This window comes from Gopherus flavomarginatus, assembly GCF_025201925.1.
Source record: "Gopherus flavomarginatus isolate rGopFla2 chromosome 13 unlocalized genomic scaffold, rGopFla2.mat.asm SUPER_13_unloc_1, whole genome shotgun sequence".
In the NCBI taxonomy this organism is placed as follows: Eukaryota; Metazoa; Chordata; order Testudines; family Testudinidae; genus Gopherus; species Gopherus flavomarginatus.
Genome location: NW_026114609.1, coordinates 1367713 through 1383361, shown reverse-complemented (window position 1 = coordinate 1383361; position 15649 = coordinate 1367713). Strand labels below are relative to the sequence as shown.

Sequence of the window (15649 nt, the reverse complement as noted above, 5' to 3'; positions counted from 1 at the left end):
GTTCTGTTGAGCCTGCATTTCTCCAGCTTACTCATGGGACTGTGTCAAAAGCCTTTCTGAAGTCCAGGTCCATTTTAGCCACCAAACCGGTGGCCCTATCAAAGAAGGATATCAGGCTGGTTTGTCATGCTATGTTCCTAGTAAATCCATGCTGGCTGCTATCGGTTACCCCTTCATCCTCTGGGTATTCGCAAATTGAATGTTTTATACATTGCTCTAGTAGCTTCCCTGGTACTGAGGTCAGGCTGACTAGGCTCCAGCTTCTCCTTTTTCCCCTTTGTAAAGATGGGCACTATGTTAACCCTTCTCCAGTCTTCTGGGACCCCTTCGGTCATCTGAGTTTGCAAATATTGCCAGAGGCTCTGAGATTTCATCAGCTAATTCTAGGCTGAACAGCAAGAATGGAGATGGGGGGCTGGCTTGGGGGATTAAGAGCTCTGTTATCAACATTTGATGAGCTGTTGAGCTTGAGTTGATGGCTAGCCATCCATGAGGAGTCAACAGAGAGAGGCGGAGATTTCAGTTTGGACAGAGGAAGACAGGTCTGGAGTAGAGCGGTAGATCTGTGCTTCATCAGCATACGGACAGTAGCTGAATTTGTATTTGGGGGTGAGATTTCCCAGAGATAAAGTACAGAGGAAGTGACCAAGGACTGAGCCCTGTAGAACCCCCACAGAAAAATGGAGTGGGGGTGAGGACGATCTTCCTAAGGACACACTGAAGTAGTGGTTACAGAGGTAGGAGGAGAACCAGGAAGCAGACAAGATGTCAAGACGACGACCATGGTCAGTGATATTAAAGGCGGCTGATGGGTCAAGAAGAATAAGGGTGGAGCATTGGTTCTGAGCTTTGCTTAGGGAGAGGTCATTAGAGACTATGGCAAAAGCATTCTCAGTGGAAGGCCCCAAATCTCTGCCTCCTTGACACCTTCCCTTCCCACTGCCACCAGATCCTTCCTGCTCCTTGGACCAAACACTCCCCATCCTCTTCCCACTATCCTCAGTCTTTTCCACTTCCAAGTATCCCACATCTCCTACCCAATCCCCCCCACTCCAACAGCACCACTGCTGGGACCTCCATCACCTTTCTCCATTCCCAGGCTCCCACTCCCCCAAACTACCACACTCCCTGTTCCCAGGAGATTCTGTCTCTGATTCCTCACCTCTGCTTCCTTCCATGGTACCCATCCCTCCCTGATTCCCTGTAGTCTTCCACATACCTATCCCTTTCCTCCCACTACACTCAGCCTTCCCTACCTTGTGGCACCCCACAAGCACTAGCTCCCATCATCTTCTCCACTCCCACTGCTCCCTGCTCTCCTTTCCCCTACCCGCCAAGAACTCCTGAATAGGAACCTCACACTGCTCTCATAGTCATTGGTTGGTTGGGTCAAGAGGACATGCTGTGGCCACTGCCTCTGAGCTACACCCATTCATCTGAGTCGGAGCCGTACCACTGTTTACTTTCAGACTAGGTGTATTGTGCGTTTTGTTTGCATTCTGAAGGAGTTCCTCTTAGATGTTTCCCCTGATTAAAATATTGCTCTCAGCCCTGAAATTTTGGAAAGTGTTTTAAAATCCACTCTGGCCTCTTCTGAGCTGCAAAGTTTTGTCAGCATAGCTCTGTTTGTTAGGGATGCAAAAGAACACATCCTTAATTGATATAATTATGCTGGCAAACTCTCTCATGCAGACCATACACATCACCCCTAAAATGCAACCTTAATTCTGCCCCTGGCCCTGCAGCTGGTACTAGCCACTAGGAATGGCTCAGGAAGTCTGGTGCAAAGGTTAAACTAATAAAGGAAGTGGAGGTTTCTCCATTTCTTGAAATCTTCAAGTCGCAGTGGATGCCTTTCTAGGGGCGGATTGAGTCCAACACAAGGTATTCAGCTCAGTACAGCAGTAACTGGATGAAATTCTATGACCTGGTCATATAGGAGGTCAGATTAGATGACCTAATAGTCCTTTCTGGCCATAAAATCTATGATTCCAATATAGCTATGAAGGACTAAGAACGTGCCATTGTGTATGTTGTGTTCACAGATGGGAATCCCAGCATTTCTCCACATCCTCCAGCCGTGTGCACTGGGTCAGCCGTAGCTGTAACTGGATGGTGAAGGGAGGAGTTGGAGCAGCTTGGCAGGGGTGTGACTGTGATATGAAGGGAGGTGCATAGGAACCTTGAGAGACCTAGTCTGCCCCATTTCAATGCACTCAGAGGGCTGTTGCTGAGACAGGGCAGAGCAGAGGAGGCATTGTGGGGGTGGCGTGAACCTTAACTCTTCATTTCCCCTTCTAAAAACGGAGGGGATGGGAATCCTTACCCAGCGAGGTCACATTCTCATAGTTCTCCTGCATGACGTCTCTGCAGAGGGCTCTTTGATGGGGGTCCAGCAGAGCCCACTCTTCCCTGGTGAAATACACAGCCACCTCCTCGAAGGTCACCGGCCCCTGAAAGAGCAAGAGCCCTCCACTCAACCTGCTGCCCTACTCACAACCCCATTATTCATGGGGGAGAGGAGCCAATCAAAAGGAAGCTCTGGCAGGCTCACGGTCTGCAGGGTCCCACCTCCACCCTGCTAAGAGCACCCAGGAGGCAAAACAGGAGGGGAGACAGAGATCCTCTCACCCCCGCAGCAGACAGAGGGGGAAGGGTCTTCTCATCCATCACACACCTACAAGCCAGAGGCTGATGCAGGGGATGGGGCCCCCAGCAGGCTCCAGGGTCAGCTCCCCAGTAGGAATCCCAACAGATTTCCCATTGCCGGCAGCTGGAAGGAAGGGGAGGGGTTATCTACTCTAAGCCCCACTGGTGGGTCACCTCCCACCCTTCCTTCCAATCTCCTAGCAGCCTCTGGCCAGTAGGTTCATGTTCTTGCACTGGGAATCTGATACGTTTTCCCCAGCGCTGTCCAGGGTTCCCCCACCAGCCCCATTCCACAAATAGGGTAATTTCCTCCCCCAAACCCCATGGGTCTGTTCCGAGAATCCAGGACTTGGGTTAAACAATTCCCAGCAAGTTTGTCACATGCCTTGTCCCCCTCCCTTTCTCCACCCTGAGTATTTTCTGCTCCCATCCCACCTCCACACTGAGCTTCCCCAAAGATCCCAGCCCTCAGTATTTCCTGCCCCTCCCCCTCCAGCAGGAACCCACTAGCCACCCCGCAATAATCCCTACCTGGACTGGCTCCACTACAGCCAGGTCCCTTCCCTGTCCCGTGGGAGGCTGGGACAATCTGGAGCCAAAGGTGGGCATTACTCTGCCGCCTGTCAGGGTGAGAAGGGTGACAGAAGGACCTTTAGTTCTTGTCACATCATGATCTTCCCTGGCCCTTTCCCTGCACAAGATGTTTCTGACTCACATGCTGGGAAAACATTCCATCACTTTATCACAGCCCAGACCCAGCCCTTCCCACCAGTGCTAAACCCACTGTGCTAGTTTTAAAACCTTGAGGGCAACTCCCTCAACGGTGGGGAGCAGGCGGCGGCAGGGACAGGACAGTCTGCCCAGTGTAGGTGCAGTAAATTAAATGAAGTTTGCTGGTGATAGCTGGAAGGCTTGGTCAATAGAGACAAATAGTGGACCATGAAGTGGGGCTCACTTCCATTTTATGTATTATGTTCCTCACACTCATGCTTCAGAGTTTCACCCATAATTGCTAGGGGTCTGAAAGGGATTTTGCCCCCCTATATATTTTTGGAGGGTTCTTTTATCTCTTTCCTCTGAAGCTTCAGGAACAGCCAGAGAAGAAGACAGGATATTGGGCAGGATGAATCTCTCTCTCTCTCTCTGTGCTCCCATGCTCAGAGTCTAACTGATCATTATAGGTGGGATGGGGAAGAAATTTCCCCCTTGGGTCAGGTTGTAGGTGATCTGGGGGTTTTTCCATCTTCCTCTACAGCGTGGGGTGTGGGGCACTCACTAGGATCACCCAGAAATATCTCACTTAATCATTTCCCTGCCACTGCAGGGGTCTGGGGCACCTCGGTCCCTCCTATTCTCTGCCTGGGGCATATAACAGTCTAGTCTCCTGTGGGCTGCAAGACTTTGGTCTCACTCCAGCTGTTGAGTTTAGTGGGTGGGTACTGGGGGGTGTTGGCAGCCAGTGCTAGACAGGAGGTCAGACCAGATGATCCAGTCGTCCCTTCTGCCTTAGACTTTATGACTCTGTCATAAACAGATAGTTAAGGGTTAACAGGAGTACTTCATGTCTCTTTTGCCTGTAAAGGGTTAACAAGTTCAGTGAGCCTGGCTGTCACCAGACCAGAGGACCAATCAGGGGACAGGATACTTTCAAATCTTGAGGGAGGGAAGTTTTTGTGTGTGCTGTTAGTGTTTGGTTGTTGTTCTCTCTGGGTTCTGAGAGTGACCAGATGAGCAACCAGGTTTCTCTCCAATCTCCCTGATATAGTCTCTCATATGTGCTCAGAATAGTAAGTACTAGGTAGATAAGGCGAGTTAGGCTTATGTTTGTTTTCTTTATTTGCAAATGTGTATTTGGCTGGAAGGAGTTCAAATTTGTATTTTGCTGAACGGATTTTAATTTGTACTTGTATACTTAGGCTGGGAGGGTATTCCCAGTGTCTATAGCTGAAAGACCCTGTAACATATTCCATCTTAAATTTACAAAAATAATTTTTACTGTTTTTCTTTCTTTAATTAAAAGCTTTTCTTGTTGAAGAACCTGATTGTTTTTTTATTCTGGTGGGAGACCCCAGGGGATGGGGTCTGGATTCACCAGGGAATTGGTGGGGAGAAAGGAGGGAAGGGGGAGAGAAAGGTTAATTTCTCTCTGTGTTAGGATTTCTTTCTCTCTCAGGGAGAGTCTGGGAGGGGGAGAGAGAAGGAGGGGGGAAGGTGAATTTTCCTCTCTGTTTTAAGATTCAAGGAGTTTGAATCACAGTGATCTTCCAGGGTAATCCAGGGAGGGGAAGCCTGGGAAAGGCAACGGTGAGGGAAAGGGTTTACTTTCCTTGTGTTAAGATCCAGAGGGACTGTGTTTTGGGGGGGTCTCCGGGCAAGGTTTTGGGGGGACCAGAGTGTACCAGGCACTGGAATTCCTGGTTGGTGGCAGCGCTACAAGTACTAAGCTGGTAATTGAGCTTAGAGGAATTCATGCTGGTACCCCATCTTTTGGACGCTAAGCTTCAGAGTGGGGATTTATACCATGACAGACTCTATGACTGGATGTGCGCAGGTTTGGGAGCTTGTGAACTTCCAACCCCCCACTTATTTCTCCTTCATTTTCTGTCTTCTCTTTCCCCCACTCCCCTCCCTCTGCCTGGGAGACTTAGTGACCAACGATCCCTGGGTTCCTTTGCTCTCCTGCGATCGCTGACCGCACTCAATGCCGGTTTGCATCAAAACTTTCTGCTTCGTCCCCATTTCTACTAACCACCGCAGGGCTTTCAGTCTCGCTGGCTGGGATACAGGCAATGAAAGGGTTACTGTGCACAGCTGCAAACTGCCTCATTTCACAGCTGAGATAAGTAAGCAAGCACCACTTATTGGAAGCCAAATCTTTTCTGACCCCTGAACATTTACTATAAAAGTAAGAATACAACATGTGTCCGTGCTGAGTCTATATATAACTTGTATATTTCAAGAGGCTGACAGAGAACACTGGTCACAATGAACAGGGGAGTGCAGGAGTGGGGGAGTGAGATTTTCTTTGCTTTAGATCATAATGAAATACTCAACATCTCACAGCCTCCTGACTGCCTTTCCTGAGCCCCCGGGGGTCACAAACCACCAGCAGAGAAACACAAGCCTAGAGCATTCTTTTGTATCGGCATTGACTACGCATGAGAAGAGAGTGCTACATGGTACCCGGACAAAGCGTGAATGACCCCAGTGCAATGGCATACATGGACCAACCCTGGGAACTGTTAATTCCAGTAACACCCACGTTTTGAACTCTCTGCCTTACTTCACTGTAAAAAGACGACAAAAGTTCATAAGATCTTACAATACCCTATAGCAACAAGTTGATGAAAAGTAGGTTAAATTCTTTTCTGCCATGACTGCCATGCACAGGTGCAAGACGACCAACTACAGAAAATTAAATTAGTCCAAACAAAAGGGGGCTAATGATGTAGTTCAGGGCCAGTACTAAGCCCTCTGCTTGGTAAACAAGAAAATGTGGCAACAAAGTTACCTAGGCCAAATTTGGCCTTAGGGACATGGATTTAATTAGTAAACAAAATAATAATAAATTAACTATGCCACCTACTTTTATTCCTTTTGGGACTTTTAAAAAGTGATGGGGTGGGGGGAGAAAATCATCTCCCACCTCACCCCTGACATGGCAACACTGCTACTAAACTGATAACAGTTCCTTTCTGAGAGGCTTTGTTTTCATTATATTTTAATTTGTGTTCCCTTCTCTTTCTCCTCGTGATGCACGTTCATTAGTTTGCACTTCATTTTGACCATAGTTCTATCCTGTTTCTCAGAAAGGCTCTAAGGGCTTGTCAGTTAAAATATGTTCCAAAGGGATCCATTGCTCCCGTGATTAGTGACTTTCTTAAAGTCTCTCAGTGCTTGTAAGTTAAACTAGTTTTCTAAAAAGAGCCTCTTTTGAAGAGCAGGATTAGTAATGAAACTTACCCTCTTTCCCACAAGCCACTGCCTCTGTGCCTTTACTGTCTGGTACAACACCTTCAAATAATTCTGCTGAGGATGTTTCCCAGAAATTAATTATCATCGGGATGGCTAGAAATGTATTGGGAGAAAAAAAATTAAGATTCTATCTTAAATGAATAAAATAATTCCAAGAAATATAAATTAATGTAAGGCATAATGTAAGCATAAAAAAAAAAGGTTAGAGCAAAAAGTTAATTAAAAGAACCAAACAAACGTTGCATTCTTAAAGTAGTGCAGGTTATGCCAATATTTATATATATATTGAATTGCTGTTTTAACCAAATTAGATGCTAATAGCTGTTTTATTTATTTAAAGTGTAAAAATCAGCTACAACCTGTCTCACAAGAGGTAAAAAGTGCACTAAAATAATTATAGGTTAAAAATGTGAATACATTACCAATTTAGAGTCACAACAAAAAAAGTCTGTATTTTTTTTAAAAACTCTAACTATACTAACAAACTTTCAAATAAATATGTATTTTTGTATTTTTTTTAAAAAAAGTATCAAGCAACCACTCAAACACAGGAAAAGTTGTCAAAGACCTTAATGGTCTTTAAAAAAAAGCTTTAAAATCAGACTATGTAAACTTAATTAAAAACACTATTAATATTACTGCAATTAAAACTGCAAAATAAAATTCTTAAATTTAATGTAGTGTTAAAAATGCAATAATTAAAGAAAGCAAAGGCAAAAAAATGAGTACTAAAAAAAACTGCAAAACACTTTAAATGCTTATATGATATTGTTGAGCTAAAATATTTAAGAGACAAGTCAGTTGAAAATATAGTGGTGCAAGAAGAAAGTAACATCCTTTCCCATTGTTACACAGCTTCCAGGTGCTGGAGGCTGTGATTCCCTGTCGTTAATACGGTTATTGGTCTGAAATCTCCCCATGGCCAGTCAGAGACAGACACGTACCTGTGTCGCTCCCCAGCCCCCCGTCGCAGCGTCTCTAGGGGAAGGAGAAGATGGGAGAGGTGAGAATTCAGGCCCTCGCATTCATGGAGAAATCCCCATTGCTTATTAATGGAACTGCTGTTAACTACGAGATGGTGACAGAGATCAGAGGCCGATAACGCAGCTGCTGCAGACAGAGCCAGCCCCTCAGGGCTGCTCCATGGGGAAGGGCGACTCGCTGAGCTGGGCTGTGAGATGGAGCCGAGGATCAGTGACATCACTACAGTCCCCAACTCCTCCCAAGTGCCAGGGTCGCTCTAACCAGAGGAGACGCCACCCCCAGACTCCAATTCACCTTTGAATCTCAGCACCACCTCCTGCAGCATGGCACTTTTCAGAGAAAAATCGCTGAGTCTCTTCTCCAGCTCCGCAAACGACGGCTCTAGCTTCCGAAATGTCCTGTCCTCCCTGCTGGGGAAAGGAGGGGTGAGAAATAGGCCTGAGACCCAGACCCTGAGCCCAGCAACCCCCAAACTCCAGGAAACCTGGATCTGAGCTTTGTAGCCTGAGATGGTCGTTGTCATGGCGAGTCACCTCAGCCCTGTGCTCCCCAGAGAGACGGGAAGTGGGGAGACACTAGAGCAAGGAACGGAGACATTGTTCAGGAGCTTTCTTAGGGATGCTCTGGTTCTGTGGGGGGCAGAGCCACCCCCTACGCTAGTTTACTGCAGGAACAAGGACCACCAGCACTGGGATTACGTGGAAAGGGAGGAGACACAGACCAAAGAGTGGGCAGGTCCTACATGATGACAGTGGCCACAGACCGAGCTCAGGTCTCCAGCAGAGAATGAACATGGGCCCTTAAACACCAAAACCCTCAAGCCCTTCAGCTGAAGCAGTAACCCTGGGCTGTCCAGTTCATTTCGCAGAGAGGGCCAGACTGCCCTGTCCGTTACGGCTAGTGGCCAGGGCATCAGGTTAGGACTCTGTGCCCTGCTCCATTCACAGCAGAACACCCACTGCTCTCCATGGGACACCCATATACAAGGAACCAGGGGAGAATCTGCCCTTCGTATCAGAAAAAATTTTTACTTCTTAGTATTTTGCCAAGTCTTTGTCTGTCACACTCAGTGTCACTTGGGAGGAAAACAGCCCCTTCCCGGACACCCTGTAGGGCCCTGCTGGTTCTTCCCTTCCTTTCCCACCCTCCTTTCTCCATTTCTCTCTTGCTTCCTTGTCATTGTGTCTCTCCTCTGTTCTTCCCTCCCTACAGCAACCCCCTATTCCCACCCTGCAAAGGTTTCACTCCCGCCCTCTCCCTGATCCACCTGCTCAGGTGATCACCAGAGAACATTCAATGTTGACATCAAAGTGTCAACATTTCAGTTGACACCCCGATGACATTAACAGGAGACTGGAGAGTTCACGCTCTCAGAGCTACGGCTTCAGGCTGCTGGCAACCCCAGCAAGGCAACGCTGTCTCAGTTTACACTAGGGAGGTGCTGAGGGCCAGCAACTCACTTTAACAAATGTGAAAGCTGAGATTCTGCACCCTTGGAATACATGACGTGGCCACATCAGTCCAGGAGACGGGCCTGATCTGTCCCATCGGCCCTGTGTCTAGCAGCCCTGCTGTGACCTCATTAGCGATCGGACAGTAAACGGCTCTTCTCCTACCTGAGTCAGCCGCTAGGGGAGACAGAATCACACGCTCCAAGGGCAGGGGGCAGCTTCCTATTCAGTGCAGTTATCAAACCTAACGGCCCATGAGGGGGAGCGAAATGGAGCCCAGGACTTACCTGCCCCCAGTGCTCCCAACACCCTAAAGAGGGAGAGAAAGAGGAGGCTGTCAGTGGGGGGTTCCTGGGTGGGAAAGCCTCCTGCTCTGCAGGGGTCACTACTGAGGCCTTGGGAAATAGGGGAATTTCGGGTTGACATTCCCAGAGCAGCTGCCCCCCTCACCAGGGGCTTTCCCCTACGCAGCCCCAGCAATCCCTGTGGACAGGTCACCACTGCAGAAATCTTCTCCCCAGGCACTTTACAGGCAGAAGATATTTCTCTGCATTGAGAATCAAATTTCACCCAGTGCTGAGAGATCCAGAAGACCCCTGGCCCCACTAAACCCATTAACCTGCAGTGCGAGGGGCCTTGGGCCTGGCTTGGGACCTCAGCATGGTGGTGGAGGGGATTCACCCTCCAAGTGCCAATGCAGAGAGTAATTTCCAGGAGAGAAGGTCCTGGGGCTGCAGCATCCAGGACTCCCAGGACCCATCCATGACGCCGCTGCCAGATTCACTGTGTGACGTTGGGCAGGGCTCTGCCCCTCCCTCTGCCTCATTTTCCCCATTTGTCTCATAGGGATAATGCCCCTGACCCCACTCTGTAAAGTGCTTTGTGGTCTAGAGCTCAGAAGCGCCTATAGAAATGCTGCGTATGATCATTGCAATGACAGTCTGACCTGCAGGGGTTGGCTCAGCGGCTGCTGCTCCTTCTCTCCTCCCCTCTCGCTGAGCAGGGAAATCTCCCACAACAGGCTGCAGAGGCCCTCATCCCTTCTCTGGACAATGGCTCTCTCTAGCTCTTCCAGCCGGGCCAGCAGACGCTGTTCCTGCTCCTCCAGACACCCTCGCAGCTCCTGCCACTCCCCGACGATCTTCTGCCTCTCGGCTGCCGTCTGTTTCTGCAACAGGGAGAGGGCAGCTCAGTAACAGGGGAACACAGAACATAAGAATAGCCAGACTGAGTCAGACCAAAGGTCCATCTAGCCCAGTACCCTGTCTTTTGACAGTGCCAATGCCAGGTGCCCCAGAGGGAATGAACAGAGCAGGGAATCATGAAGTGATTATCCCCTGCCGCCCATTCCCAGCTTCTGGCAAACAGAGGTTAGGGACACCATCCCTGCTCATCCTGGCTAATAGCCACTAATGGACCTATCTTCCATGCACTTCTCCAGTTCTTTTTAGAACCCTGTTAGTGTCTTGGCTTCACAACATCCTCTGGCAAGGAGTTCCACAGGTTGACTGTGCGTTGTGTGAAGAAATACTTCCTTTTGTTTGTTTTAAATCTGCTGCCTATTCATTTCACTGGGTGACCCCTAGTTCTTGTGTTATGAGGCAGAAACAACACTTCCTTATTTACTTTCGCCACACAAGTCATGATTTTATAGACCTCTACCATATTCCCCTCCCCCCAATAGTAGTCTCTTTTCCAAGCTGAACAGTCTCAGGCTTTGTCTACACTGGCACATCTCTCTTGCTGACAAACAGCAGCTACGCTGCGTGCCTGTTAGCAGCACGGCTGTAGCGGCACAGACGTGTCGCTAAAAGCTGCGACGTGTAGCCATAGCCTCAGTCTTATTAATCTCTCCTCATACGGAAGCTGTTCTGGACCCTTCATCATTTTGTTGGCCTTCTCTGAGCCTTTTCCAATTCCAATGTATTTTTTTGAAATGAGGTGACCAGATCTGCACACAGTATTCAAGATGTAGAGGTACCATGGATTTATATAGAGGCAATAGGATATTTTCTGTTTTATTGTCTATCCCTTTCCTAATGATTCCCCACATTCTGTTTGCTTTTTTGACTGGCGCTGCACATTGAGTGGATGTTTCCAGAGAACTATCCACAGCGACCCCAAAATCTCTTTTTTGAGTGGTAACAGCTAATTTAGACCCCATCATTTTATGTCCATTTGATATTATCTTTTCCTATGTGCATTACTTTGCATTTATCAACACCGAAATTCATCTGCTCGGTAAATGGGGAACATCATAAATGCGCCTCGGGGCAGGTGGCAGAGTTATTTACCAGAACACAAGATCTCTTGCAGTGAGTGATGGGAAGTTCATTTATCCCAGGAAGGGAGGAGGGATCAGGGCCGGGGTGAGCTGTACATCACCAACAGGAGGGACACTTCTCCCCAAAACCTCATCAACTTGCACTGAGCCAAATCCTCCATCTCTGCAGCCCACATTTCATCTCCTTCCTCCCCAACCCCCCAGGAGCTAGAAAGGATCCCTGGTCACTGTGACATCCAGACAGTCCGTGGGCAGGGGCTCTGGCTAACACAGACTGACCCTCTCCTGCCCAGCAGCCTCCTGCATCCTAAGGGCATCATGTCATCCCCGTGTCTGACCCTGCAGGTTCCCTGGACTCCAGTGGGGATGGGTCCCTGGCTGAGGCTGGCAGGGTAGGCCCTGCATTCACCAGATCATTCTTATGCCAGGAAAACCTCAGTGGCTGGGGTCTCTGGGCACCTACCAGCAGCTCCTCACTTTGTCACTCCTCCTCGGCTTTAGCTGCTTCTCCCTCTTTTCCCAGAGGGGCCAGATACTTTTGTGGTATCTCCTGGAAGAAGCAGGGGAGGGAGGGTTAGAAACTGCTGCAAACCTCCCAGCTGCCAGATTTCAGGGCCCCTCCTGCCCTGCAGATGCCTGTGCAGGGTCCCTGGGACTCAGACTGAGAGGAGATGGTGAAACAGGGAGAAGCTTTTCCAGAGAAAACACAGGGCCCCAGGCTGCAGTGACAGGGCTGCAGCCCAAGCCCCTGCTCCCCGGGGCCTCACCCACATCCCAAGCAGCCAACTTCAGATAGTCCCCCACTTTCCCCAGCTCCAGCCCCCAAAGCTCCCGCAGAGCCATGTCTGAACATGGAGCCCACCAACATCCCCATCCCCTAGTCCTGACCCCCCAATACACCCCAAAGCTCCCGCAGAGCCATATCTGAACATGGAGCCCCCCAACATCCCCAACCCCTAGTCCTGACCCCCCAATACACCCCAAAGCTCCCGCAGAGCCATATCTGAACATGGAGCCCCCAACATCCCGAACTCCTAGTCCTGACCCCTCAATAAACCCCAAAGCTCCCGCAGAGCCATATCTGAACATGGAGCCCCCCAACATCCCCAACCCCTAGTCCTGACCCCCCAATACACCCCAAAGCTCCCGCAGAGCCATATCTGAACATGGAGCCCCCCAACATCCCCATCCCCTAGTCCTGACCCCTCAATACACCCCAAAGCTCCCGCAGAGCCATATCTGAACATGGAGCCCCCCAACATCCCCAACCCCTAGTCCTGACCCCCCAATACACCCGAAAGCTCCCGCAGAGCCATGTCTGAACATGGAGCCCCCCAACCCCTAGTCCTGACCCCCCAATACACCCCAAAGCTCCCGCAGAGCCATGTCTGAACATGGAGCCCCCCAACAACCCCAACCCCTAGTCCTGACCCCCCAATACACCCCAAAGCTCCCGCAGAGCCATGTCTGAACATGGAGCCCCCCAACAACCCCAACCCCTAGTCCTGACCCCCAATACACCCCAAAGCTCCCGCAGAGCCATATCTGAACATGGAGCCCCCCAACATCCCCAACCCCTAGTCCTGACCCCCCAATACACCCGAAAGCTCCCGCAGAGCCATGTCTGAACATGGAGCCCCCCAACCCCTAGTCCTGACCCCCCAATACACCCCAAAGCTCCCGCAGAGCCATATCTGAACATGGAGCCCCCAACATCCCGAACTCCTAGTCTTGACCCCCCCAATACACCCCAAAGCTCCCCCACAGTCACCCCCCAGCCCGGCTCCGACACCCCAGATCCCCACCCCGCGGCTCCCTCTCCCCCTCCCGGGCCCAGCCTGGGCTCCGAGCTCTGCAGCCGAGCCGCGCTCCGGGCCCCTCCTGCAGCTCCTGGCCCAGCCGCTCCCGGGCTCCGTCTCCCCGGCCCCGCAGCAGGGGCCGCTCCGCTCCGCCCGGGCCACTCGCCCCCCGCAGCCCCAGGCAGCCCCGCTCCGGCCGCGGGGAGCTCGGGGCGGCCCCTCCCGGCAGGGGCAGGGGCGTGTCCACCCCACGCGCGTCCCCGCCCCCTGCCCACCCCGCGCTGCCCGCGGCCCCACCGCGCTGCCCCGCGGGCTGCAGGGCTGGAGCAGCCTCCGCGCTGCGCTCCCCGCCCCGGCCATGGCCCCGCTGCCGGCACACAGGGGCGGGGGGGGCGGGAAGGGGCGGCTCCTCCCCGGGCCTGGCCGTGCCCCCGGGCCCCTTGCAGGGGGTTTGGGACAGAGGGGGGGAAGCGGGGACCCGCCTCAACTGGGAAGGGGGCAGGAGAGGGGCTGGGGCTCCCCAGGGGAAAAGCAGGGGCAGGGGCTGGTGCTGCTGAACCATCAGCCCAAGGAGCCCCCGGCTGAGAATGCAGCGAGCACGTGTCAGTTGAGCGCTGGAGATCGGACCCAGCACGTGTCAATCACCTGCCTCTAAAGCCTCTAAATCCCCTGGGAGATGGGACCCAGCACGTGTCAATCACCTGCCTCTAAAGCATCTAAATCCCCTGGGCACAGCTCACCAGGGCACAGCTTGGGAGCTACACTGGGAATAGATCCTGCAGGAAGCCCCTGTCCCAACAGCAGAGTGGTGCAGGGGGAGCATGCTGGGCCCATAATCCAGAGATCGATGGATCAAAACTGTCCTTTGCTACCTTGGGCTTTATTTACAGCCCTGGCAATAATCCAGTTGCCTGCAGTCTGCTCTGGGGAGAAAAGAACAAATTATCTCCCTGTTCACCCTTCCACAGTGATTAAAGGAAGGAATAAAGCCCCTGCCACACAGAGTCCCCTCCTGGAAGGCGAGAGATGTGCAATGACTGGGGCACCAGTTCAGGGTTTCTAGGTTTATGTAACTTTTGGTGATGCCCAGAATGGGTCCAAGTCCTGCCCCTCCCCCTTCCCCTCCCTCAACCTCTGCCTAAGGTGCTGGGAGGGAGTTTGGGTACATGAGGTGCAGGTTCTGGGATGGGCCAGGGAGGCGGTGGCAGGTTCTGGGAGAGAGTTTGGGTGCAGGATCTGGGCTGGGGCAGAGTGTTGGGGTGTGGCACCTATCTTGGGCAGCTCCTGAAAGTGACCTGCATCCACATCTGGCAGCAACTTCTACATGGAGGTGGCCAGGGGGGATCGCCTGGGACCACTACCCACAGGCACCACCCCTGCAGCTCCCATTGCCGCAGTTCCAATGGCAGAGTTGGTGCTTGGGCAGGGGCAGCGTGTGGGAGACACACCCTGCAGGAACGTGCCAGATGCTTCTGGGAGTGGTGCGCAGTGCAGAGCGAGGGCGGGCAGGAATCCGTTTTAGCCCCACTGTGCTGCAGGTAGTAGTGGCAGGAGCCCCCAGGGCCAGCTGATCTGACTTTCTGATGGGGAAGCCACAGGAGTGGTCATGCACCCCTCATGAGCAGCTTTGGGGAGTCTTTTTGGGGCTCCTGGAATAGGCAGCAGAGAGGTGCAGCCTCACCACTAAGTCTGTTTCCCTGGAAGAGAGAGGGGACTGTAGAGTGATCTGTCACCTCTGTGCAGCCAGGAGCCTCTGCTCCCCTCTACCATGCTGGAGCCTCCACATTTATTTATTGGCAAATAAAATTTGCAGAATTTTAAAATATTGTGCACAGAATTTTTATTTTTTTGGTGCAGAACCTCCTCAGGAGTGAAACTGATTCAGGGAACCTCCTTGGATTGTCACTGCTTGGTTAACCACTCAGCCACCACACCAATGCACAGAGAGTGCTACTGCTATGTGGGGGTGGGGGGTGGGGGCTGGGGTCGGGTCATACACATTCAGACTGTACGCTCTCCCCGCTGCTGATTTCCCATTTAGGACATTAGCCGTTACTGACAAGGTTTGTCCACCTTCTTTTCTTTAGCTCATGCTGCTAGTTAGAAGGATCAGTATTGATTTTTTTTTCAAAAATACACAACCCCCTAAACCTGCTTTTAGCAATCAGAATAATTTAGTGTCACCTTATTTTTGTCTGCCCCAGTACAAAAGAAGAGGCTTTTGTGGGTTTCCTGACTCAGAGAATGAAAATGAACGTGTGTCGGGCCACACTGCTGTGGATTGTTGTCGAGTGGAACCCATTGTTGGCACTGGTAGTGTAGACACAGCCTCAGACTCGGTGCTGGGGAGGGGAAGTATTGCCTCTAGAGTCACCCAGGGGTGGTGTGGGCTCGAGCGGGTTCTGTGTTGTGTTGTTAAAAAGGATCCCCAAGATATTGAACCTGGGCCATGTTGCTGCCGACTCCAATTGGCAGAAGGGTCACAGAAGAAGCAGGGGGAGGGGAGG

At 51.3% G+C, this 15649-nt stretch overlaps 1 protein-coding gene across 22 annotated transcripts in view; it reads right to left on the bottom strand.

The window, feature by feature from the left end:
- The window catches only part of LOC127040993 (zinc finger protein 436-like), a 563752-nt gene extending 550230 nt beyond the window's left edge, over window positions 1-13522 (bottom strand). For 14 of the 22 annotated variants that reach the window (XR_007771558.1, XR_007771561.1, XR_007771553.1 and 11 more), the window contains exons 1-5: window positions 9069-9339; window positions 7903-8018; window positions 6613-6717; window positions 3181-3269; window positions 2327-2453 (exon numbers count right to left, since the gene is read on the bottom strand). Coding sequence is in view for 8 of the 22 variants with exons in the window: in XM_050935511.1 (XP_050791468.1) it covers window positions 2327-2453; window positions 3181-3269; window positions 6613-6717; window positions 7903-8018; window positions 9069-9112 (481 nt within the window). In the remaining 14 variants the exon portion in view is untranslated. The other 8 variants (XM_050935518.1, XM_050935519.1, XM_050935513.1 and 5 more) reach the window with 6 other exon arrangements.
- Window positions 13523-15649: the final 2127 nt, after the last annotated feature.